A 25,481-nucleotide genomic window follows, 5' to 3' on the forward strand; every position below is an offset into this window, starting at 1 on the left:
ACATACCCAGTGTGTAGCCAGTGTGTGATAGTGTGTAGCCAGTGTGTGATAGTGTGTAGCCAGTGTGTGCTAGTGTGTAGCCAGTGTGCGATAGTGTGTAGCCAGTGTGCGATAGTGTGTAGCCAGTGTGTGATAGTGTGTAGCCAGTGTGTGATAGTGTGTAGCCAGTGTGTGATAGTGTGTGAACTCAGTTTCTGCGTATGTGTGTGTACCTGCAGCGGGGTTGGCTGCTGGTCCACGGGGACGATGAGGATGATGATCTCTGAGTCGATGCTCAGGTAGCCGAAGATGTCACACTGCGGCACGGAGATGTGGAGACGCAGGATCCTCAAGATGTCATGGACCGTCACTGGCTGCTTCCTGTTCAACTGACACACCAAACCAACAGGACAGAGAACCAGAGCCAGGTATAACCAGGTATACAGAGTTTGAGATTCAATTCATTGCAGACTGAGGAAAACTGAACTGAAAACGGGTATATTCAGCATGTTGCGCTGTATGTGGTGAGTAAATGTAATGAATCCCCAATTATTAACAAATATTAAATACCTCTGTGAACAGTAGTTGAAAGTGCAATGAATGTCTTACAGTGCCTACCGTTAGGGAATGAAGGGTAGGTTGGCAAACTACGTGGTTTATTTCCATGGCTGGTCTGAGCGAGTCATGTTGTCTAGGCCCCAATCAGCGCGACATCATTTCAGCCTGACACCATTTCCAAAGGTCGTTTGGAATTAGCTTATGGTCTAGACTTAACGTTGATAAGATGTTTGTGTTGGAGATTAGGGACTAATAGGTTTATAATGAATCTGCTTTGAATTACGTTTCTTATTAGCTGTTATTAGCATGTATACGAAGCATTTCTGGGCTCTTGAAGCTGCGGCCGACCCAGTCATTTCAAACTCGCTAAGTATCCCAGAGGGAGGCATGTGATGTTGATGCTAGGTATTTTAGATCTATGCCTCACTCTAGTGGTCGTCTGGCGTCATTACAGTTATAAACCAACAGCCTATGCCCAGGGGTGGCCAATCCCTGTCCCGGAGAGCTACTCAACTGGATGTGCAAGCTTTTGTTCCAGCCTTGCTCTAACACACCTGATTGTACGCCCTTTATTAGCGGAATCTAGTTTGTTAGAGACAGGTCTGGAACAAAAGCTTGCACACCCAGTTGAGTAACTCTCCAGGAGAGGGATTGGCCTAGACAGATCCAGAAAGGAGTGACAGGGAAAGGGGAGGGGACTTCTCTGAAATTGAACGAAGCCCCAGACCCACACCCAGATAGTTGAGGCGCATGGCAGACGGTGCTGACCTCAGCGAAGACTTTCATCTGCTCCTTGTTCCACAGGATCTGCAGCATGCCCGCACACAGAGGACAGCAGGCACCTGATAGGTGAAGCACCAAGAGGTTAGGTGTCAATCACAACAATATCTGAATCGTGTTCCTGTGTGGAAAAATCAAAAGTATAACATGAGAGATTTACACTCAGTGGCCAGTTTATTAGGTACACCCATCTAATACCGGATCGGACCCCCCTTTGCCTCCAGAACAGCCTGAATTCTTTGGGGCATGGAAAAGTTGCTCAATTGGTATCAAGGGACCTAACCTTTACAATTCTCTGTAAACCCTAGACACTGTCGGGCGTGAAAAGCCTTAGGAGACCTGCTGTTTCTGAGATACTGGAACCGTTGCACCGATCATCACAGCAATGATCATACCACGCTCAAAGTCGCTTAGTCACTTGTTTCGCCCATTCTAACGTTCAATCAAACAATAACTGAATGCCTCGATGCCTGTCTGCCTGCTTTATATAGCAAGCCATGGCCACGTGACTCACTGTCTGTAGGCGCAAACCATTTTCGTGAACGGGGTGGTGTACCTAATAAACTGGCCACTGAGTGTATATGACAAAGTGAATGTGGTTGTGCCACCGAGTGTACTGACCACAGAGTTAATAGAACATTATATATATATATGATGTCATTTCTGTCTCTATTGTACTGACCGGGTGGTGTGACAGGGATGCATCCTGGGATGGTCAGGGCGGGGCAGGATATCATGTCACAGCCTGAGCCTGAGTCAGAGGCAAACTCTGCTACCGCCCCGACGGCATGGCATCGCCCCTGGTAGTCCACGGCAACGCGGTCCGCATAGGCCTCGCACACCGTGTTGTACGTTTCGCCATTGTGGCCGCACACAGGCCTCAGCCTTTTACAGGCGTCCTGCGTAGAACACACATATAATAATAAATCACATTATGTGTTTGACATATCACACCAGATGTATTGGGTTTCTTTGAATAGCTCTGTCTGCCAAATTACAATTTATCTGTGTTCCTTTCCTCTCATTTTCCCTTTATTCACTGTCTCAGCAATACACAGAGAGTGGGTGGATTTATTGGCTTATTGGCTGATTGGCTGACTGCGAGTCTCTTGGTTTGGTGACTTGACACCGGGCCTGGTGGGTTTTTAATGGGATGTCGTCGGCCTTAAATGGATATAAAACCCGATCCTGCCTGTTCCACTAATATAGAAACAATGCTGAGAGTTACTGAGGTGAGACGCCATCAGACCGACGCTGAGAGCAACCGCAAGGAGAAACATGATCCCACCAGGTCCTAAACACCAACAAATCACTCTAATTCAACCACAACTTTCACAAACAGACACACACAAACATGGGGGAATTTTGGGTGTATTATTATACATGCACAGTCCTAAACAGGAGATGCACGTGTCTGCAGGTGTGGAAAGACTAAGAACCTGAATGCAACATATCAGTTTATTAGACAATACCATAGGGGATTGTCCACACTGCCCTTTCCCACCTGGACAAAAGGAACACCTATGTGAGAATGCTGTTCATTGACTACAGCTCAGCGTTCAACGCCATAGTGCCCCACAAAGATCATCACTAAGCTAAGGACCCTGGGACTAAACACCTCTCTCTGCAACTGGATCCTGGACTTCCTTAACAGCTTCTACCCCCAAGCCATAAGACTGCTGAACAATTAATCAAATGGCCACCCGGACTATTTACATTGACTATTTACAATGCTACCTAGCAGATGTTACAATTCTACCTAATGCTACCTCTCCCTGCAAGTTCTGACATGCCTTTTCATCTATTGAAATGCCCAAAAGCCCTCAAATGCTGTCAACATATACAGTCAATTTAGGGCATGTTGGTGTAGATGTTATGGAAGCTTGGAGAGCAGAGACATTAACACTGAACAATAAAAAACCTCTTCTACTTCAGAACATTGCTTTGGCTTTAAAACATAACTGACATGAATGTCAAACTCTACCTGACAGTGACCCATATAGGCCAGGGTCTCGCCCATCAGAAGGAGCTGACAGAGGTTGGGATGTTCCACGTTGTCGGTGTCGCAGGCTGGGTCCACGTGGCTCTTGTCACAACCCGAGGGGCGACTCACACACTCAAACTGAGGACAGGGGTAGTCAGCCATGTCCGTAAGGCACACTCTACGGTTGGGGATACACCTGTGGCCCAATGGGAAGACGAGAGGAAAAGGGGTTCATTTATGTCATTGTTTTAAGTCCTTTTTTTTTTTTTAAACAGCAAAAGGTCACAAACATGGACGCATTCCACCTATGGCGTCCGTCAGTGTACACAACTTTTATTTTCAACGTAGCGATGACGCTTTGCTTTGAGTTGAGTTGAATGACTGTAGAGTAGTCCACCTGACTGTGTGTTATTCTCACTGCAGACATCAACGGGCTACAATAGAGGCTCTGATGATAGAAGTAATAGGAGTTACCAATGAGCCATGTGGTTAGGGAGAGTGTCCTATTTAACAATGTGTGGTTAGGGAGTGTGTCCTATTTAACAATGTGTGGTTAGGGAGTGTGTCCTAACAATGTGTGGTTAGGGAGTGTGTCCTATTTAACAATGTGTGGTTAGGGAGTGTGTCCTATTTAACAATGTGTGGTTAGGGAGAGTATCCTAACAATGTGTGGTTAGGGAGTGTGTCCTATTTAACAATGTGTGGTTAGGGAGTGTGTCCTATTTAACAATGTGTGGTTAGGGAGTGCGTCCCAACAATGTGCCACCCAGATCACATTGTGCGCTTGCGGTCCACTGACGAGCTGCTGAACTGTGGGACACAGATTAAGCCAAATAGCACAGAGCCCCATTCCTTAAGAACTCTGTTTCTGTTACAGCACAGAGAAATTGGGGCCGCAGGGGGGGCCCATAATGACCCCTGGGCTGTATGTTTACCCCCCTGATGGTCAGAAGTTGTGTTTGGTGTTGTTTGGAGTGATGTTAGATCGATGGTGCTGCCTGGGGAAGAGGTAGGGACCCTCAGGGCTCTGGGAGCTCAAGGCGATTCTGGGTAGGAGGGTTACAACAACACACCCCATACCGGCGCTCCTTATGGCAGAGTTACCGCTGGCAACCACAGGGGGGACGCAGCCTGGTCACACCTGAACAAACAACCAGACTGTCCGTCTCCGCTAGATACGGGGAAGTGTGAGAGGGAGATTTGGGTGAAGGGTGCAGGCTGAAGGGTGCAGGATGAAGGGTGCAGGATGAAGGGTGCAGGAAAATAGGATTTATCAAGAGAGGAAATAACAAATGTCGACTGAGGTGGAATAGGATCAGGACTAGTCGGCTGAGGTGGAATAGGATCAGGGCTCAAGGCCTCTGTTAGGAGAGATATAGCATCCTCTAGAGTCAAGGTGTCCAATCTTATCCACAAAGGGCTGTACGGAATGCTTTGGAAATTCATCCTTCCTCCCTCCCTTTCTTGAAGTAATCATTAAATCGGACATGACTGGATAGGTAAAAGCCAATATACATAGTGGAAGCTTTGCATTCCCCTATCCAATAGTGTTGAATCAGTTATTATTCCAATAAAGAGAAATGATTGAAGGATGGACGAAACAAAGGAAGAAAGAATTAAAGTGGTGGTCAGGACAGTGTCTCACCTCTGTTTCCTCTGGCAGGGGCTAGGGGAGCAGGGGTCACTGCTGCGGCAGTGGCCAAACACAAACTGGTTGTCTTTGAAGCCCATGCAACGGGCCACACAGGCACTGGGGTAGCTGCGGCCGTTACGGGCGCACACCGGCACAAAACGGTCAGGGCAGCCACACGGGAGCCCTATGACGAGAGAGAGAGAGAGAGAGAGAGACTTACTGGTCTGAGGCCAAACCACACGACTAACAACACTGGACACTTTATGGAACACAAAGCCTTCACTATCTCATCCTGGAATATCCAAGGCCTGAGGACATCTGCCTTTGGGCCTAAAGAGCAGGAACCTGGACTTCACCAAAGAAATGAGAAATACAGACATTGTCATCCTACAAGAAACATGGTATAGAGGAGATGGACCCACTGGTTGCCCTCTAGGTCACAGAGAGCTGGAAGTCCCATCCACCACACTACCAGCTGTGATTCAGGGAAGGGACTCAGGGGGTATGCTAATTTGGTATAGAGCAGACCTAAAGAGCAGACCTAACTCATTAAATTAATCAAAACAGGAACATTTTATATTTGGTGTCACGTTCGTCTAAGGAGGGAGAGGACCAAGGCGCAGCGTTGAAGGCAAACATATTCTTTATTTAGCGATAGTGAATACTAACAAAACAATAAACGATAACGTGATGTCCACGGTCTAACACAAAACCACACTGGAACAAAAACCCACAAACACAAAGGGAAAGACACAGTTTAAATATGGCTCCCAATCAGAGACAACCAGCACCAGCTGACACTCGTTGCCTCTGATTGGGAGTCACTCAGGCCAACATAGAAATACAAACATAGAACTACACACCCTGGCTCAACATAACAGTGTCCCCAGAGCCAGGGCGTGACAGTACCCCCCCCTAAAGGCACGGACTCCGACCGCGCCAACTAAATACCACAGGGGAGGGACCGGGTGGGCACTCCGCCTTGGCGGCGGATCCGGCTCCGGACATGACCCCCACTCCTTCTCTACACCCCCAAAGTACCCCTGGTCCGGTCTGGCCCTGCTGACCGGAGCTGGACTGCACACTGGTGGAGCGGATAGCTTCAGCTCCGTAGTGGAGCAGTTGACCGGGACCTTACCAGGCACCGGTGACCCAGGCACGGGTTGTGCTGGACTGACGACGCGCACCCCTGGCTTGGTGCGTGGAGGAGGAACGGGCCTTACCAGGCTGACGACGCGCACCCCTGGCTTGGTGCGTGGAGGAGGAACGGGCCTTACCAGGCTGACGACGCACACCGTAGGCTTGGTGCGTGGAGCAGGGACAGGCCGGACTGGGCTGACGAAGCACACCACTGGCTTGATGCGTGGAGGAGGAACGGGCCTTACCAGGCTGACGACGCACACCGTAGGCTTGGTGCGTGGAGCAGGGACAGGCCGGACTGGGCTGACGAAGCACACCACTGACTTGGTGCGGGGAGCAGGAACGGGCCGAGCCGGGCTGACGAAGCGCACCACTGACTTGGTGCGGGGAGCAGGAACGGGCCGAGCCAGGCTGACGAAGCGCACCACTGACTTGGTGCGGGGAGCAGGAACGGGCCGAGCCGGGCTGACGAAGCGCACCACTGACTTGGTGCGGGGAGCAGGAACGGGCCGAGCCGGGCTGACGAAGCGCACCACTGACTTGGTGCGGGGAGCAGGAACAGACCGGACCGTACTGGGGACACACACCACTGGCCCTACACCGGGATCTGGAACGGGCCGGACCGGACTGGTAACACACCCCAGTACCTCTCGCCGTGCCTCTCCACCTTCCATCCCCTCTTCGACCAGTGGCCCCCGTAACCTGGCGGCCTCCTCTGCCAACCCGCTGGACCGCTCTATCGCGGCCTCCTGCTGCCCCGACGTCGTGAGCCCCCCCCTAAAAATTTTCTGGGGGTCTCTCCTCCCCGTGGGCCAGGCCTCTATCGTTCTCGCCCAACTCTCGCTCTTCTGCCCCCAATTCCAGCCATTCTGCTCTTCATTAGGCTTGACCCAGTCGAGACTCCTCCTCCACTGTTCCCAAGTCCATCCACTCTGCTCTTTACAAGGCTGGACCCAGTCGAGGTTGCCACGGAGATCTGCAAGCGATTCCCCTGGCGATGGCTCCTGGACACGCTGCTTGGTCCAGTTTTGGTGGGTTTTTCTGTCACGTTCGTCTAAGGAGGGAGAGGACCAAGGCGCAGCGTTGAAGGCAAACATATTCTTTATTTAGCGATAGTGAATACTAACAAAACAATAAACGATAACGTGATGTCCACGGTCTAACACAAAACCACACTGGAACAAAAACCCACAAACACAAAGGGAAAGACACAGTTTAAATATGGCTCCCAATCAGAGACAACCAGCACCAGCTGACACTCGTTGCCTCTGATTGGGAGTCACTCAGGCCAACATAGAAATACAAACATAGAACTACACACCCTGGCTCAACATAACAGTGTCCCCAGAGCCAGGGCGTGACATTTGGCTTGAAATTCAAAAGGAAATGATCTCAACAGAGAAAAATGTCCTCCTGTGTGCTACCTATATCCCCCCACTAGAATCCCAGCTTCTCCATCCTGGAGGGGGAAATCAACCATTTCCGGGCCCAGGGACATGTACTAGTCTGTGGTGACCTAAATGCCAGAACTGGACAAAAACCTGACACCCTCAGCACACAGGGGGACAAACACCTACCTGGAGGTGACAGCATTCCCTCCCCCATATGCCCCCCTAGGCACAACTACGACAACATAACCAACAAAAACGGGTCACAACTTCTGCAGCTCTGTCGCACGCTGGGCATGTACATAGTCAATGGTAGGCTTTGAGTGGATTCCTATGGTAGGTACACCTATAGCTCATCTCTTGGCAGTAGTACTGTAGACTACTTTATCACTGACCTCAACCCAGAGTCTCTCAGAGCGTTGACAGTCAGCCCACTGACACCCCTATCAGACCACAGCAAAATCACAGTCTAATTGAACAGAGCAATACTCAATCATGAGGCATCAAAGCCAAAGGAATTGAATTGAATAATATTAAGAAATGCAATAGATGGAAGGAAAGTAGTGTGGAAACCTACCAAAAAACAATTAGGCAACAACAAATTCAATCCCTTTTAGACAACTTCCTGGACAAAATGTGCACTGTAATAGTGAAGGTGTAGACTTGGCAGTAGAAAACATAAACAGTATATTTGACCTCTCAGCTTCCTTATCAAATCTAAAAATCTCAAGCAGACAACCTAAGAAAATTAACAACAATGACAAATGGTTTGATGAAGAATGCAAAAACCAAAGAAGGAAATTGAGAAACCTATCCAACCAAAGACATAGAAGACCCAGAAAACCTGAGCCTACGCCTTCACTATGGGTGAATCACTAAAACAATACAGAACTACACTACGGAAAAAGAAGGAACAGCACGTTAGAAATCAGCTCAATGTAATTGAAGAATCCATAGAATCGAACCACTTCTGGGAAAATTGAAAAACACTAAACAAACAACAACACGAAGAGTTATCTATCCAAAACAGAGGTGTATGGATAAACCACTTCTCCAATCTTTTTGGCCCTATAACAAAGAAAAAACACAAATACTAATTCCATCTAGACACCATTGCCCTAGAGCACACAAAAAACTATACATACCTCGGCCTAAACATCAGCGCCACAGGTAACTTCCACAAAGCTGTGAACGATCTGAGAGACAAGGCAAGAAGGGCCTTCTATGCCATCAAAAGGAACATAAAATTTGACATACCAATTAGGATCTGGCTAAAAATACTTGAATCAGTTATAGAACCCATTGCCCTTTATGGTTGTGAGGTCTGGGGTCTGCTCATTAAACCAAGAATTCACAAAATGGGACAAACACCAAATTGAGACTCTGCATGCAGAATTCAGCAAAAATATTCTCTGTGTACAACGTAAAACACCAAATAATGCATGCAGAGCAGAATTAGGCCGATACCCGCTAATTATCAAAATCCAGAAAAGAGCCGTTAAATTCTACAACCACCTAAAAGGAAGCGATTCCCAAACCTTCCATAACAAAGCCATCACCTACAGAGAGATGAACCTGGAGAAGAGTCCCCTAAGCAAGTTGGTCCTGGGGCTCTGTTCACAAACACAAATGGACTCCACAGCGCCCCAGGACAGCAACACAATTTGAACCAACCCAATCATGAGAAAACTAAAAGATAATTACTTGACACATTGGAATGAATTGAGCAAACTAGAATGCTAGAACACACACACACACACGGGCACACACACACACACACACACACACACACACACACACACACACAAACACACCACCCACACACACCACACAAACACACCACACAAACACACCACACACAAACACACCACACACACACCTGTGAAGAGGCGGCGGTCCTCGTCTGAACTGTCGGCCCTCAGGCACTGGCGGGTGGAGCAGATGGTTTCTCCAGCGAAGCAGGAGCATGGGTTGCAGTCCACCCTGAATGACACGCCGTGGTCTGTGGGACAACAATACATCATCACTGTTGTGAGACTTTGTCTGATTTCATTGGTTACATGGCTGCCGGTCTACAGTACCTGTTATCTGACACTTTGAGTCCTCCTGTCCACAGCAACCCCAGCAGCTGATAAGACTTTAACTATGTGATCTGGATCACAGCACCAATGTAACTGATCAGGTATTGATCCTGGGATGTAACTGATCAGGTATTGATCCTGGGATGTAACTGATCAGGTATTGATCCTGGGATGTAACTGATCAGGTATTGATCCTGGGATGTAACTGATCAGGTATTGATCCTGGGATGTAACTGATCAGGTATTGATCCTGGGATGTAACAGATCAGGTATTGACCCTGGGATGTAACTGATCAGGTATTGATCCTGGGATGTAACTGATCAGGTATTGATCCTGGCATGTAACTGATCAGGTATTGGTCCTGGGATGTAACTGATCAGGTATTGATCCTGGGATGTAACTGATCAGGTATTGATCCTGGGATGTAACTGATCAGGTATTGATCCTGGGATGTAACTGATCAGGTATTGATCCTGGGATGTAACAGATCAGGTATTGACCCTGGGATGTAACTGATCAGGTATTGATCCTGGGATGTAACTGATCAGGTATTGATCCTGGGATGTAACTGATCAGGTATTGATCCTGGGATGTAACTGATCAGGTATTGATCCTGGGATGTAACTGATCAGGTATTGATCCTGGGATGTAACTGATCAGGTATTGATCCTGGGATGTAACAGATCAGGTATTGACCCTGGGATGTAACTGATCAGGTATTGATCCTGGGATGTAACTGATCAGGTATTGATCCTGGCATGTAACTGATCAGGTATTGGTCCTGGGATGTAACTGATCAGGTATTGATCCTGGCATGTAACTGATCAGGTATTGATCCTGGGATGTAACTGATCAGGTATTGATCCTGGGATGTAACTGATCAGGTATTGGTCCTGGGATGTAACTGATCAGGTATTGGTCCTGGGATGTAACTGATCAGGTATTGGTCCTGGGATGTAACTGATCAGGTATTGATCCTGGGATGTAACTGATCAGGTATTGATCCTGGGATGTAACTGATCAGGTATTGATCCTGGGATGTAACAGATCAGGTATTGATCCTGGGATGTAACAGATCAGGTATTGATCCTGGGATGTAACTGATCAAGTATTGATCCTGGCATGTAACAGATCAGGTATTGATCCTGGGATGTAACAGATCAGGTATTGACCCTGGGATGTAACAGATCAGGTATTGACCCTGGGATGTAACTGATCAGGTATTGATCCTGGGATGTAACTGATCAGGTATTGATCCTGGGATGTAACTGATCAGGTATTGACGCTAGGATGTAACAGATCAGGTATTGATCCTGGCATGTAACAGATCAGGTATTGATCCTGGCATGTAACAGATCAGGTGTTGATCCTGGGATGTAACTGATCAGGTATTGATCCTGGCATGTAACAGATCAGGTATTGATCCTGGGATGTAACAGATCAGGTATTGATCCTGGGATGTATGTGTGACTCAAGACATGGGAGCTAATGCTAGACTTGTTATCTAGAAAGACACTCTCTGTTTTACCATGGGCTTTATGTTCTGAAAAGCATCACCATCTCTCCCATCTATTCCCTTCTAACAAGACATCCCTATAGGATGACTTCCTGTCTTAATGGTCTGGATATAAGCACTCCAAAACCCCACTCTCACTGTCAGGCAAACCACATTTGTGTGAAATAAGGCTGAAATGTCTGACCCCCCTTTTGAAGCAGAGAGAAAACAAGCATAAAAGCAAAAGCAATAAACTGATTTGGATGCAAACGAATGTAGTTTCAAAGCTGTAACAAGAAAACATTTGGGAGGAGAAAAAATAGTTGTAAATATAAAAGCTATATCTCTTTTCAAAGTGTTGTAGATGTGTCCGCTATGTAGATGTGATGAACTGGGAGGCAACATCACAGAGAGACAAGGCCATGTGGAGAGGGGGATGTGGTTATTATGCTGAATTCCTCCCTGCTGTTCATAGAGAAAGTATGTGTGTGTTTGTGTGCATGCTCTAGAAAGACAGAGAGAGACAGAGAGAGGGGAAAGAGAGAGAAAGATATTCTGGCAGCTCCTTTCAAGTCACAGTAGTGACATCTAGGGCGGGCCAGAGGGAGACCGCGGGAAGGAAATACCAGCGTGTGGTTGGTTGGTTTATTTTTTTAATGTAGCGTTGCCGTGCTGCTAGGGGAAGAAGAAGAGTTTCAGTGATGTTTACACCACAAGAAGCATTTCACAAGCAGGCACAACAGCACCAAGGACTCATCCACTGTTCTCTCTCTCTCTCTCTCTCTCTCTCTCTCTCTCTCTCTCTCTCTCTCTCTCTCTCTCTCTCTCTCTCTCTCTCTCTCTCTCTCTCTCTCTCTCTCTCTCTCTCTCTCTCTCTCTCTCTCTCTCTCTCTCTCTCTCTCTCTCTCTCTCTCTCTCTCTCTCTCTCTCTCTCTCTCTCTCTCTCTCTCTCTCTCTCTCTCTCTCCTAAAATAAACTACTGCTCCTTTTCCCTGTTTTGCGCATATTGTCTAAAACCGCTCTGAAAACCAGGTGGGTGCTACACACTGCTGGTGAAGGGGGGTAGCTTACTTTTTCTGTGGCCCCCAACAACGCAGGTCTTGGAGGTGTCGATGCAGGGCATCTCGGCACAGTTCTCCAGCCTGCCACTCTGTCCGCAGGTGCACACCTCGAAGCAGCCCGCCTGGCCGTTACGCATGGGCACCTGGACACGGGCATCCAGATGGACCAGGAACTCTGAGGCCTCACCCAGTTTACAGCCTGACACACACACACACACACACACACACACACACACACACACACACACACACACACACACACACACACACACACACACACACACACACACACACACACACACACACACACACACACACACACACAGTAGTCAGACTAACTTTTCACGTCTACACAGACACACTATGTATTTACAGTGGACATGGGCTACAGGGAGGTACTGTATGTTTACAGACAACCCTTAGGGTTACAGGGAGGTACTGTATGTTCTAGTATACTGTACCAGGCACACAGAAGTAAGGCAGGCATTCCTGTCCCGGCTGGCAGCCCTTCCTGTTCACCTCACACAGGTGGTTGCTGGGACAGGGGTTGGGGTTACACGGGTGGATGACCTCCTCAGTCATATTACCCAGGCCGCTGGGAGCTGGAGGGAGAATGACATGTTAGACACAGACACACACACACACACACACACACACACACACGTTACCACTCACTGAGGTATCTCTCCAGGGGGATACAGCGTTCAGGGTCGTCTATGGGTGACAGAATCTCACAGATGCGCTCGGCCGTCTGTCCCTCGTGGAAGCGTTTGTGGTCGCCACACTGTGTCAGGATGTCCACACAGTCCGACCTGAAGGGTTTAGACAGAAGATCCAGGGTTAGGTCAGCAGCATCCCAACGTTGCAAACTGTTTCAAAAATGTCTGATGGCTAAGCAACATTTACAGTATTCTCCTCATCCTCCAGGTGAGAGAGCAGCCCGGGCCTCAAAACCCCCCAAGCGGCGCCCCGCCAAGATCCATAGTGGTTCTCAGTCAAAGAGAAAGTCTTACGCGCAGCCTGGAAAAAAAAGCCTGTTAACTTCCAAGGCCAACGAGTGTTCAAAATAAAGGACCCCAAAACAAAGAAGGTTACATGCAAATTGGATGAAATACAGAATGCATTTGAATCATACTACACAAATCTGTACAAGCAACCAGAGAAGGCAGATGCACAGACAATATATACTTTTTTTGAACTCACTTGATCTCCCCTGAACAGGGACAGAGCAAAATTATAGACTTACTACTGAAGAAATTAATAATGCAATATCTAATCTAAAAGGCAAACACATCTCCAGGCCCTTCAGAATGGTTCAAAGCCTTCTGAGAACAACTAACACATCTACTTCAGGCCTGTTTTGACTGGACTCTGCGGCAGGAGGATCTTCCACCATCGTGGAGAGAAGCCATCATATCTGTAATCCCAAAAGAGGGTAAAGATAAGAAGGAATGCAGTTCCAGTAGGACCGATCGCAATTCTTAACATGGATTATAATCTATATGCATCAATAATAGCCAAAACAATGGCGGACATATAATCCCAGAATTGATTGACAGGGATCAAACTGGTTTCATATGAAATAGACAGACACAGGACAACATAAGGAGAACACTACATGTCATGGACCACATCACTCAGAATAAGACAAGTGCTATATTAAATCAGTCTAGATGCAGAAAAAGCATTCGATTCAGTGGGATGGGATTCTCTATTCCAAGTTATGGATAGATTTGGTTTCAACAAAGAAGTGATACAATGCATCAAAACACTGTATTCATGTCCGACTGCCAGAATAAAGATGAATGGACATTTGTCACGAACGATAAGTTTAGAACAAGGGGCAAGACGAGGCTCTTCTCCTTGTACGTGCAGCCAATAAGACAGGAGAACGAGGGGCAAGACGATGCTCTTCTCCACAGCCAATAAGACAGGACCCATCTTTAGAGGGAATAGCAGTAAGAGGCTGTGAACATTAGATATGCATGTATGCTGATGACATTATGTTATTCCTTAAAGACCCAGGCTGAAGTGTACCTAGATTGATGGATGTTTTACAAAAATGTTGAACATATTCAGGGTATGTGATTAACGTACACAAGACCCAAGCCCTAATATATAATTATATACCCCACAGGAAGAGCTGAAGAGTAGGTGTAACTTCCAGTGGACCTCCTCATCCATTAAATATCTTGGGAGTAAATCTACCAAAAGATACACCCAAACTCTATGACATGAATTACGATCACATCAACAAGAAAATATATGACAGGTGGAATTCACTTCCCTTGGATCTTAGTAGCAGAATTGAAACAATCAAAATGAACATCCTGCCGAGGTTACTGTATTTGTTCCAATCGCTGCCAATAGAAATCCCACCTAAACAGTTTAGGGAATGGGATAAACGGATATCAAGGTTTACCTGGAACAGTAAGAGACCAAGAATTAGATGTACAACATTACAATTACCCAAAAACAGCGGGGGGGCGGGGGCATGGCCTTAACAAACCTAAAGGATTGTTTTGTGTGAGCCCAATTGAGACCTCTGGTGTGTGCAATTCAGAATACGAATCCAAATGGAAAGACATAAAGACTACTTTGACATATCCAGTCAGTTTTGGGTAAATAAGGACATGGTAATAGAAACATACAGCAGACAAAATCAGTGGATTAATTTCTCTCTTAAGACATGGTTTAGGGTAGTTAAGCAAATTCATTTAGACAGAGAGGTCAAACTGCTGAGCTGGCCCGCATACGACCCCCAGCTTCATCCCAGCAACTCAGGACAGCAGATTTAAACAGCGGACGCAGAAAGGCATCACATCATTTTGTACAATTACAAAGGAACGGGGACCTAGAGATCTTCCAGGACCTATGCAAAAAACATGGCTTGGATAAACAAGATTTTTACAGATACCACTATTTTTTAAGGGAGATAAAAGTGATTGACCCTAGAGCACCTCAAAAATGTATCCAAGTATTCACTAACGCTAACGCATACGATTTCAAATCTTTACTTGGGTGTTCTATCCTCAAAGAAACATTCTACAAACTATATTAAACAGAAATGGGAGGAGGAACTTAAACATTGAAATAACTGATGAAACATGTTTGAGAATCAACTAAGCTCTACCAATTCAAGGTCTTGGAGAGAATTCTGTTGGAAGAATGTTATACATTTCTTTATAACACCTAAACTGAAATAAAAAAAAGATTGGCTCCCAACACCCTTGTTGGAGAGAATGCGGGCCATCAAGAGTCGATCACTCTCTTATCTTTTGGTCCTGCCCAGCAATCGAAACTTAATGGGGAGAAATAAGATCTAACATTGGAAATATAATGGGATTTGACATTGAACAAACATTCATTTCTTTGTATTTGGGTGAAATACCTGATAACTTACACAATAGAGAAAAGTACCTGTTGAAGGTCCTACTGGCAGCCAGTAAAAAGGCTATCACTAGGAAAATGGCTACAAAAAGACCCTCCCACCGTGACACAATAGATAGATATTGTTAAAGAAATACACCAAATGGAGCGTGTGACCTTTGCTTTAAGAACTAATGAGGAGAGAGGCCAGGAATACTGGGAAAAATGGGTTTCGTACTTGAAAATGGTCTAATTCAAAGATAATGTCACTGTAACTAATCTGATGAATGTATGATGTGTACCTGCCGGACCTTTTTTGTTGATCTTTTACTTTATCTGTATTTTCTTTGTGTCTCTCAGGCCACAGGCTCATATGTTACTGTCTGCCTGGTCCAGTTGGGGGTATAATTTCCTGGGGTGTAATTTCCTTTGTAGTCCTTAATGTTGTCTAAGCTTTTCCTGACCACACTGACTTAAGAATGCCTGCTGATTTTCTGTTGCCGTGAGCGGGCTAGTGTAATAACATATCATTGTCACGATTTCCGCCGAGGCTGCCTCCCCTCCTTGTTCGGGCAGGCTTCGGCGTTCGTCGTCACCAGCTTACTAGCCACTGCCGCTCCATATCTCATCATTCCATTTGTCTTGTCTTGTCAATTACACACACCTGGTTCATATCCCCTCATTAGTCTGTGTATAAGTGTTCCCTCTGCCCCCTTGTCCTTGTGGGTGATTGTTTTATGTGAAGATGAGTGTAGCTCGGTTGAGCTACCCATACTTTGTATTGCCGGGGTTATTTCTCCCCGTGTGCCTGTATTGTGTTCCAGTGCGCCTGTATTACGCCCTGTGCTGTTGACGCGATCCAGGATAACTTTTTCCTACGGAATAAACTCTGTATTCGGTGATTTACCCTCCTGCGCCTGACTCCTTCCAATCACACTCTCACAGAATCACCCACCTGCTATGGAGTCAGCGGGAGAGGAGCGCATGCCTGGAGTCGTGGCACGGGTCCAGGAGCATTCCACGATGCTGGCCAGCTTGGGGGAAGCGATGGATCGGGTTCTTCAGGTCGTCCAACGCCTGGAGAGGAGAGGACCCGATTTGTCGAGACCAGCTGGCCAACCGGATCCAGCCACCCACACCCCAGCACCCGGAGGGATCCAGATATCCCGACCACAGGAGTTCGACGGGACGGCAGCTCTCTGCCAAGGATTCCTCCTCCAACTGGAGCTCTATTTCTCCAGCATCAGGCCGGCCCCATCGGAACGGGAGAAGGGGTCCGCCCTCGTCTCCTGCCTCTCGGGGAAAGCCCTGGAGTGGGCCAATGCGGTGTGGAACGAAGGAGGAGCCGCGTTGGAGAACTACGGGGAGTTCTCTCGCCTCTTTCGGGCGGGTGATCGAAGACCACCAAGGTCGAGAGGTGGGCGAACCGCTGGTCCACCTGAGGCAGGGGACGAGGACCGAGCAGGACTTCGCTTAGGGAGTTTGGGACTCTAGCAGCGGGGTCCGGGTGGAACGAGCGGGCCCTTATCGACCATTTCCGGTGCCATCTGTGGGAGGATGTCCAACGGGATGTCCTTCGCGCAACTGGTGGACATGGCCATTCGTTTGGACAACCTGCTGGCAGCCAGAGGACGTCCTGGAAGGGGTCTGCCCGTTCCCACCCCGGCAGACTCGGATCCCGAGCCGATGGAGCTGGGTGGAACTGCCATCTGAGAGAGCGGAGGATGACAGCAACAACTGGTGGCACGAAGGCGCATTACCACCTCAGGTGTGGAGATGGAGGGGGATCGCATTTCAGCCGTGCGTAATTGGCCGACTCCCACCACGGTTAAGGAGGTGCAGCGCTTTCTGGGCTTCGTCAACTACTATTGGAGGTTTATCCGGGGCTTTGGCAAGGTTGCAGCTCCCTTTACATCTCTGTTGAAGGGTGGGCCGTCCCGGCTCCGCTGGTCTGCTGAGGCTGACCTGGCCTTCAGGAAACTGAGGGGTCTGTTCACCTCAGACCCGGTACTGGCCCACCCTGATCCATCAATACCGTTCATAGTGGAGGTGGATGTGTCTGAGGTAGGGATAGGCGCTGTCCTAAGAAGCTCAGCCCGGCGGAGCAGAACTACGACGTTGGTGATCGGGAGCTGTTGGCTGTTGTCTGAGCCTTGACCATGTGGAGGCACTGGCTCGAAGGGGCGAAACACCCTTTCCTCGTCTGGACGGACCACCGTTACCTGGAGTACATCCGGGCAGCGAGGAGGCTGAATCTTCGCCAGGCCAGGTGGGCCCTATTCTTCACCCGGTTCTATTTTTCACTGTCATACATCCCGGGTACGAAGAACGTGAAGGCAGACGCATTGTCATGGCTGTATGACACAGAGGTGAAGCCCAGAGACAACACCCCCATACTCCCGGCTTCCTGCATTGTGACGCCGGTAGTATGGGCGATGGACGTGGATATAGAGCAGGCATTATGCACAGATCCATCTCCACCTCAGTGTCCAGCTGGGCTGCAGTACGTGCCTGCTCTTATCTGTGATCGTCTGATCTACTGGGCACACACGTCACCCTCCTCTGGTCACCCAGGTATCGGTCATACAGTGCGCTGCCTGACCGGAAAGTACTGGTGGCCTACCTTGGCTAAGGACGTGAGGGTGTATGTCTCCTCCTGCTCGGTGTGCGCCCAGAGTAAGGCACCTAGGCACCTCCCAGTGGGTAAGTTACAACTTTACCAATTCCACAATGACCATGGTCTCACCTAAGTGTTGATTTCCTGACTGATCTTCCCCTCTCCCAAGGTAACACCACCATCCTGGTCGTTGTGGACCGCTTTTCAAAGGCCTGCCGCCTCCTTCCTCTGCCCGGTCTCCCCACGGCCCTGCAAACTGCGGAGGCCCTTTTTACACACGTCTTCCGGCACTACGCGGTACCAGAGGATATAGTGTCTGACCGAGGTCCCCAGTTCATGGAACGTCTGGGGGTCTCGGTCAGCCTGACCTCTGGGTTCCACCCTGAGTCTAATGGGCAGGTGGAACGGGTAAATCAGGATGTGGGTAGGTTCCTGCGGTCCTACTGTCAGGACCGGCCCGGGGGAGTGGTCGGTGTTCTTGCCATGGGCAGAATATGCCCAGAACTCTCTCTGCCACTCCTCTACTAACCTAACGCCATTCCAATGTGTTTTAGGTTAACAACCGGTTCTGGCACCGTGGCACCAGAGCCAGACCGAGGCTCCTGCGGTGGATGACTGGTTTCGGCGCGCGGAGGAGACGTGGGACGCTGCCCACGTTTACCTCCAACGCGTCGTGCGTTGTCAGAAGGCCAACGCTGACCTCCACCGCAGTGAGGCCCCGGTCCGGGGTCCGTACCGGGGCCTCGTAATCTGGCTCTCGACCCGGATTCTGCCCCTCCTCCTGCCCTGCCGGAAGCTGAGCCCGCGGTTTGTGGGGCCATTCAAAGTCCTGAGGAAATCAACGAGGCCACCTATAGGTTATTACTTCCCCCTGATTACCGTATTAACCCCTCGTTTCATGTGTCTCTCCTCAGGCCGGTGGTGGCTGGTCCGCTCCAGGAGTCTGAGGTGCGGGAGGTCCCTCCACCTCCTCTGGACATCGAGGGGGCCCCAGCGTACTCTGTCCGTTCCATCCTGGATTCGAGGCGTCGGGTGGGGGGCCTTCAGTACCTCGTGGAGTGGGAGGGGTACGGTCCAGGGGAACGGTGCTGGGTCCCGGTGAGGGATATCCTCGATCCCTCCCTGTTGCGGGATTTCCACCGTCGCCATCCGGCTCGCCCTGCTCCGCGTCCTCCATCCCCTCATTAGTCCGTGTATAAGTGTTCCCTCTGCACCCTTGTCCTTGTGGGTGATTGTTTTATGTGAAGATGAGTGTAGCTCGGTTGAGCTACCCGTACTTTGTATTGCCGGGGTTATTTCTCCCCGTGTGCCTGTATTGTGTTCCAGTGCGCCTGTATTACGCCCTGTGCTGTTGACGCTATCCAGCGTAACTGTGTCCTACGGAATAAACTCTGTATTCTATGATTTACCCTCCTGCGCCTGACTCCTTCCAATCACACTCCCACAATCATACACCTGGCATTCCAGACACTGAGCCAAATAGGATGGAGAAAACAATAGTGAAGTGTGAAATAAATGGATATTAAAATATTAAGTTAAGTTTTACAGGCTGTGTATGACTAATTATTTATAAGAGACAGATTATTTGTACATTGGCACACACATACATGCACACACGCATGTACACACACACACAGGACAGCCGTCTGCTCTGTCACACACGTGTATCACCTGTGAATAAAGCCTGTCAGCTGGAATGTCTCTCCTGACCACATTGACAAGTCCTCCACATTCATTGGCTGTTACAGCCCTGAGGGCTAGCCTACAGTACAGGTGAACATCGCTAACACACTAACTACTTCATTCAGCCTGATAGAAACCCAGCTGTGATTGCTCTCATTGGAAAAAGCTCCAGTCAAAAGATTTGCTTTCAGTCAAAGGATCTGCTGATAAATGACCTGAGGTAGGGTAGTGAGTCAAGCCTTGCAGAAACCACAACATCCTTCCTGGGATTGGTATGTCTACGTGTTGTCATGTCTACGTGTTGTCATGTCTACGTGTTGTCAGCGGAATCCTCTAAGAGACCACCTGTATTTGGTTCATGTGGTTTTTAGTTCCAGCTGGGTCTTTGGCAGTCGTTTCCTGAGGGATGCTTTTTACTGTGACAACGGGAGCCTACAGCAGGTGAAGGTGGGATGCTGTATGTCCTTATTTCATTTTATCACCTTTATTTAACCAGGTGGGTGATTGAGGAAACCGTCTCTTTTACAGTAACGCCCTGTAAAGGCAGGATGAATGGTACAGCAGCAGAACCACGTTAAGTCTATCCCTGGACTAAAAAGCAACGGAGAATCTCTATTGGTCACCTCTTAATTTAATAACAGGCTTAATATCTCTGGGAAACTAGCTCAAAGTCAGACTAAATACTTTAACCTTTTTTACTGCAGTGGGCTAAATCAGGGTCAAACAGAATGTTTCTTGGTAGTATTAAACAAATCTACATTGAAACAAAAGTATACACCTCACACACATGGTTATGGGCTTCGAAAAATAAGACACCTGTACCATGTCAGATATACAGTTGAAATGTATTACATTTTTAGTTTAGATCCCAATAAGACTGAAATATAACAAAACCATTTGACATAGACACACCAGATTTTCGGCGTCATAAAAAAATTAATAGTTGATTAATTATGAAAAATATTAATAACATTCCACCCATGAGGCCACTAGGTCATATGACTGCAGGAAAGTGCTACGTCAAATAACAGAATGAAAATATTGGCTACGTACTTGCAGATGACGCTGCCGCGGGACTTGCTGTAGCAGGGTTTGATCTGCAGGGCGCAGGTCACAGCCTTCCACATCTCCGGACGACACTTCCTGATGTCCAGGACGGGGATATTCATAAAGGGCATCTTGATCGTGCCATTGGACCACAGCTTGATGTCATTCATGGCGCCCTGGTCTGATTGGACGTTACAGCTATGGAACAGCTCTGTGGGTCTGGAGTCAATATGACAGAGAGACGTGATAGAATTAGCAGGTGTACTCAATAGCTAATGTACCTATCAAAATGTATAGAAATGTGCACACAACAGAAACCCAAATGGAGTCAACTGAAGATTGCAGTGTGGAATATTTATAATTGCTCCCATCTGTCACATGACTTGTGTTAGCTTCGTCAAAAGCGTTAAACTGGAAGTGATCCTGTTCAAAGTTCTGACAACAGAAAAAAAAAAACTAAACACATTAACTACAATAACGGTTACAGATACATTGTTCTTGCTTTGATTGATATGTGCTTGTTTATCTACTTTAGTTGAATGACTGTAAATCACTCTGGATAGGAGCGTCTGCTAAATGACCAAAATGTAAACGTACAATTTTTTGGGAGGGGTGGTAGGTAGCCTAGACTCAAGGTTAGGACTTGGACACAAAGTGAATCACAAAGTGAATCTTAGTACAGAGACTCATAGTACACAACACACAACCAGTCGTGTAAAGTACTTAAGTAAAAAATACTTTAAAGTACTACTTAAGTAGATTTTTGGGGTATCTGTACTTTACTTTACTATTTATATTTCTGACAACTTTTACTTCTCTACATTCCTAAAGAAAATAATGTACTTTTTACTCCATACATTTTCCCTGACACCCAAAAGTACTCGTTACATTTTGAATGCTTAGTAGGACAGGAAAATTGTCTAATTCACACACTTATCAAGAGAACATCCCTGGTCATCCCCACTGCCTCTAATCTGACGGACTCACTAAACACACATGCTTCGTTTGTAAACGATGTCTGAGTGTTGGAGTATGCCCCTGGCTATCCGTAAATATAAAAACAAGAAAATCGTGCCGTCTGGTTTGCTTAATATAAGGAATTTGAAATTATTTATACTTTTACTTTCGATACTTAAGTATATTTTAGCAATGATGTTTACTTTTGATACTTAAGTATATTTCAAAACAAATACTTTTAGACTTTTACTCAAGTAGTATTTTACTGTTTGACTTTTACTTGAGTCATTTAAGGTATCTTTACTTTAACTCAAGTATGACAATTGGGAACTTTTTCCACCACTGCACACAACACCGTCTCTCTCTGTCTAATGAGACACAACACTGTCTCTCTCTGTCTAATGAGACACAACACTGTCTCTCTCCGTCTAATGAGACACAACACTGTCTCTCTCTGTCTAATGAGACAACACTGTCTCTCTCTGTCTAATGAGACAAAACACTGTCTTTCTCTGTCTAATGAGACACAACACTGTCTCTCTCCGTCTAATGAGACACAACACTGTCTCTCTCTGTCTAATGAGACAAAACACTGTCTCTCTCTGTCTAATGAGACAAAACACTGTCTTTCTCTGTCTAATGAGACACAACACTGTCTCTCTCCGTCTAATGAGACACAACACTGTCTCTCTCTGTCTAATGAGACAAAACACTGTCTCTCTCTGTCTAATGAGACAAAACACTGTCTTTCTCTGTCTAATCAGACACAACGAGCGTTGACAATCAGTCAGTGGTATGTTTGTTAACTTTACAGCCTTTAAAATCTCCCAATGTCCTAACAATTCCCCCCAATGTCCTGACAAGGTAAGAAAACAATAACTTTTTTGAAAAGCCCGATTTTTTAAAATGTCCTGAATTTTTTCAAATGCTAGTTTAAGCTTAAGGTTAATGTTAAGGTTAAGGTTAGGTTAAGGGTAGGGTTAGGTTTATGTCACACCCTGGCTCTGGGGACTCTATATGTTGAGCCAGGGTGTGTAGATTCTATGTGTTTATGTTCTGTGTGGGAGTTCTAGTTGTGGTATTTCTATGTTGGCCAGAGTGGCTCCCAATCAGAGGCAACGAGTGTCAGCTGTTGTTGGTTGTCTCTGATTGGGAGCCATATTTAAACAGTCTGTTTCCCTTAGTGTTTGTGGGATCTTGTTTCCGTTTGGTTGTTTCTGTGTTAACCGTAGGACTGCACGTTTCGTTTATTGTTTTGTTGTTTTATTATCACTAAAGATAATAAAGTTAAGTATGTTCGCAACTAACGCTGCGCATTGGTCTACTCTCTACGACGATCGTGACAGAAGATCCCACCATACCAGGACCAAGCAGCGTGTCCAGGAGCAGGCAGCCTGGACGTGGGAGCAAATATTGGACGGGCAGGGGTCCTGGACCTGGGAGGAAATCCAGGCCGGGATGGATCGCCGTCCATGGAGTGAGACGGTAGAGGCGCGACGGAGAGAGGAGCAACGGCGTCACAATGTCGTCGTCGGACGGACGAGAGGCAACCCCAAACATTTTTTAGGGGGGGGCATACGGCATGGGCGACGGGGCAGCAGGAGGCAGCTACAGGGCGTAGTAGGAGGTTAGGTGAGGAGGCCACCAGATTAAGGGGGCTATTGGCACAGAGGGAGCAGGAGTTAGTGGTGCAGAGGGTGGAGCTATTGGAGGCGATAAGGGAGAAGGTGAGAATTGAGGCACGGCGAGAGGAACTCGGTAGGCAGCTGAGGGAGCGGAGGGTTATGACGAAACCCAGTCCCGCTCCTCACACCAAGCAAGTGGTGTGCGTCACCAGTCCGGTCCGGCCCGTTCCTTCTCCCCGCACTAAGTGGATGGTGCGCGTCGCCAGCCCGGCCTGTTCCTGCTACTCGCACCAAGCCTAAGGTGCGCGTCGCCAGCCCGGCCCGGCCTGTTCCTGCCACTCGCACCAAACCTACGGTGCGCGTCGCCAGCCCGGCCCGGCCTGTTCCTGCCACTCGCACCAAACCTACGGTGCGCGTCGCCAGCCCGGCCCGGCCTGTTCCTGCCACTCAGACCAAACCTACGGTGCGCGTCGCCAGCCCGGCCCGGCCTGTTCCTGCCACTCGCACCAAGCATACGGTGCGCGTCGCCAGCCCGGCCCGGCCTGTTCCTGCCACTCGCACCAAGCCTACGGTGCGCGTCGCCAGCCCGGCCTGTTCCTCCCCCTCGCACCAAGCCTACGGTGCGCGTCGCCAGCCCGGCCCGGCCTGTTCCTGCCACTCGCACCAAGCCTACGGTGCGAGTCGCCAGCCCGGTCCGGCCTGTTCCTGCCCATCGCACCAAGCCTACGGTGCGCGTCGCCAGCCCGGCCCGGCCTGTTCCTGCCCCTCGCACCAAGCCTACGGTGCGCGTCGCCAGCCCGGCCCGGCCTGTTCCTGCCACTCGCACCAAGCCAACGGTGCGCGTCGCCAGCCCGGCCCGGCCCTGTTCCTGCCACTCGCACCAAGCCTACGGTGCGCGTCGCCAGCCCGGCCCGGCCTGTTCCTGCCACTCGCACCAAGCCTACGGTGCGCGTCGCCAGCCCGGCCCGGCCTGTTCCTGCCACTCGCACCAAGCCTACGGTGCGCGTCGCCAGCCCGGCCCGGCCTGTTCCTGCCACTCGCACCAAGCCTACGGTGCGCGTCGCCAGCCTGGCCCGGCCTGTTCCTGCCACTCGCACCAAGCCTACGGTGCGCGTCGCCAGCCCCGGCCCGGCCTGTTCCTGCCACTCGCACCAAGCCAGGGGTGCGAGTCGTCAGCCTGGTAAGGCCCGTTCCTGCTCCACGCACCAAGCCAGGGGTGCGTATCGTCAGCCCGGTCCGGCCCGTTGCTGCTCCACGCACCAAGCCAGGGGTGCGTATCGTCAGCCCGGTCCGGTCCGTTCCTGTTCCACGCACCAAGCCAGGGGTGCGCGTCGTCAGTCCGGCACAACCGTGCCTGGGTCACCGGTGCCTGATCAGGTACCGGTCAGCTACTCCACAACGGAGCTTAAGCAATCCGCTCCTTCGATGTCCAGTCCAGCTCCAGCCAGCGGGGCCAGACCGGACCAGGGGTGCTACGGGGGGATTATTGAAGGGTGGTGGTCAAGCCCGGAGCCGGAACCGCCTCCGAGGGAGAAATGCCCACCCAGCCCTCCCCTGTTTGGGTTTTGTTGAGGCGCGGTCGCAGTCCGCCCTTTGGGGGGGGGGGGTACTGTCACACCCTGGCTCTGGGGACTCTATATGTTGAGCCAGGGTGTGTAGATTCTATGTGTTTATGTTCTGTGTTGGGGAGTTCTAGTTGTGGTATTTCTATGTTGGCCAGAGTGGCTCCCAATCAGAGGCAACGAGTGTCAGCTGTTGCTGGTTGTCTCTGATTGGGAGCCATATTTAAACAGTCTGTTTCCCTTAGTGTTTGTGGGATCTTGTTTCCGTTTGGTTGTTTCTGTGTTAACTGTAGGACTGCACGTTTCGTTTATTGTTTTGTTGTTCATATTATCACTAAAGATAATAAAGTTAAGTATGTTCGCAACTAACGCTGCGCATTGGTCTACTCTCTACGACGATCGTGACAGTTTATGGATTAGGAAAAATAGATTTTTAATGGTCAAACATTTTTACTCTCCAAAAGTCCCTGAAATTCCATGAAAATAAAGCTGAGTGCCTGCCTGTGCATGGTCTGAGTGTG

General features: G+C 48.7%; 1 protein-coding gene across 1 annotated transcript in view; it reads right to left on the reverse strand.

Annotated features, from left to right (window-relative positions):
• LOC311108856 (reversion-inducing cysteine-rich protein with Kazal motifs-like) overlaps positions 1–25,481 on the reverse strand; it is a gene marked incomplete at its 5' end in the record, with an annotated part of 98,758 nt that overhangs the window by 5,478 nt on the left and 67,799 nt on the right. The window contains 10 exons of the mRNA XM_084151625.1: positions 213–368; positions 1,306–1,379; positions 2,000–2,216; positions 3,302–3,497; positions 4,947–5,118; positions 9,342–9,464; positions 12,111–12,299; positions 12,562–12,702; positions 12,776–12,912; positions 20,823–21,035. Of these exons, the coding sequence (XP_084007751.1) occupies positions 213–368; positions 1,306–1,379; positions 2,000–2,216; positions 3,302–3,497; positions 4,947–5,118; positions 9,342–9,464; positions 12,111–12,299; positions 12,562–12,702; positions 12,776–12,912; positions 20,823–21,035 (1,618 nt within the window). The remainder of the gene's footprint in view (positions 1–212; positions 369–1,305; positions 1,380–1,999; positions 2,217–3,301; positions 3,498–4,946; positions 5,119–9,341; positions 9,465–12,110; positions 12,300–12,561; positions 12,703–12,775; positions 12,913–20,822; positions 21,036–25,481) is intronic.

The sequence above is a fragment of the Coregonus lavaretus genome (assembly GCF_964263955.1).
Source record: "Coregonus lavaretus genome assembly, chromosome: 34".
In the NCBI taxonomy this organism is placed as follows: domain Eukaryota; kingdom Metazoa; phylum Chordata; class Actinopteri; order Salmoniformes; family Salmonidae; genus Coregonus; species Coregonus lavaretus.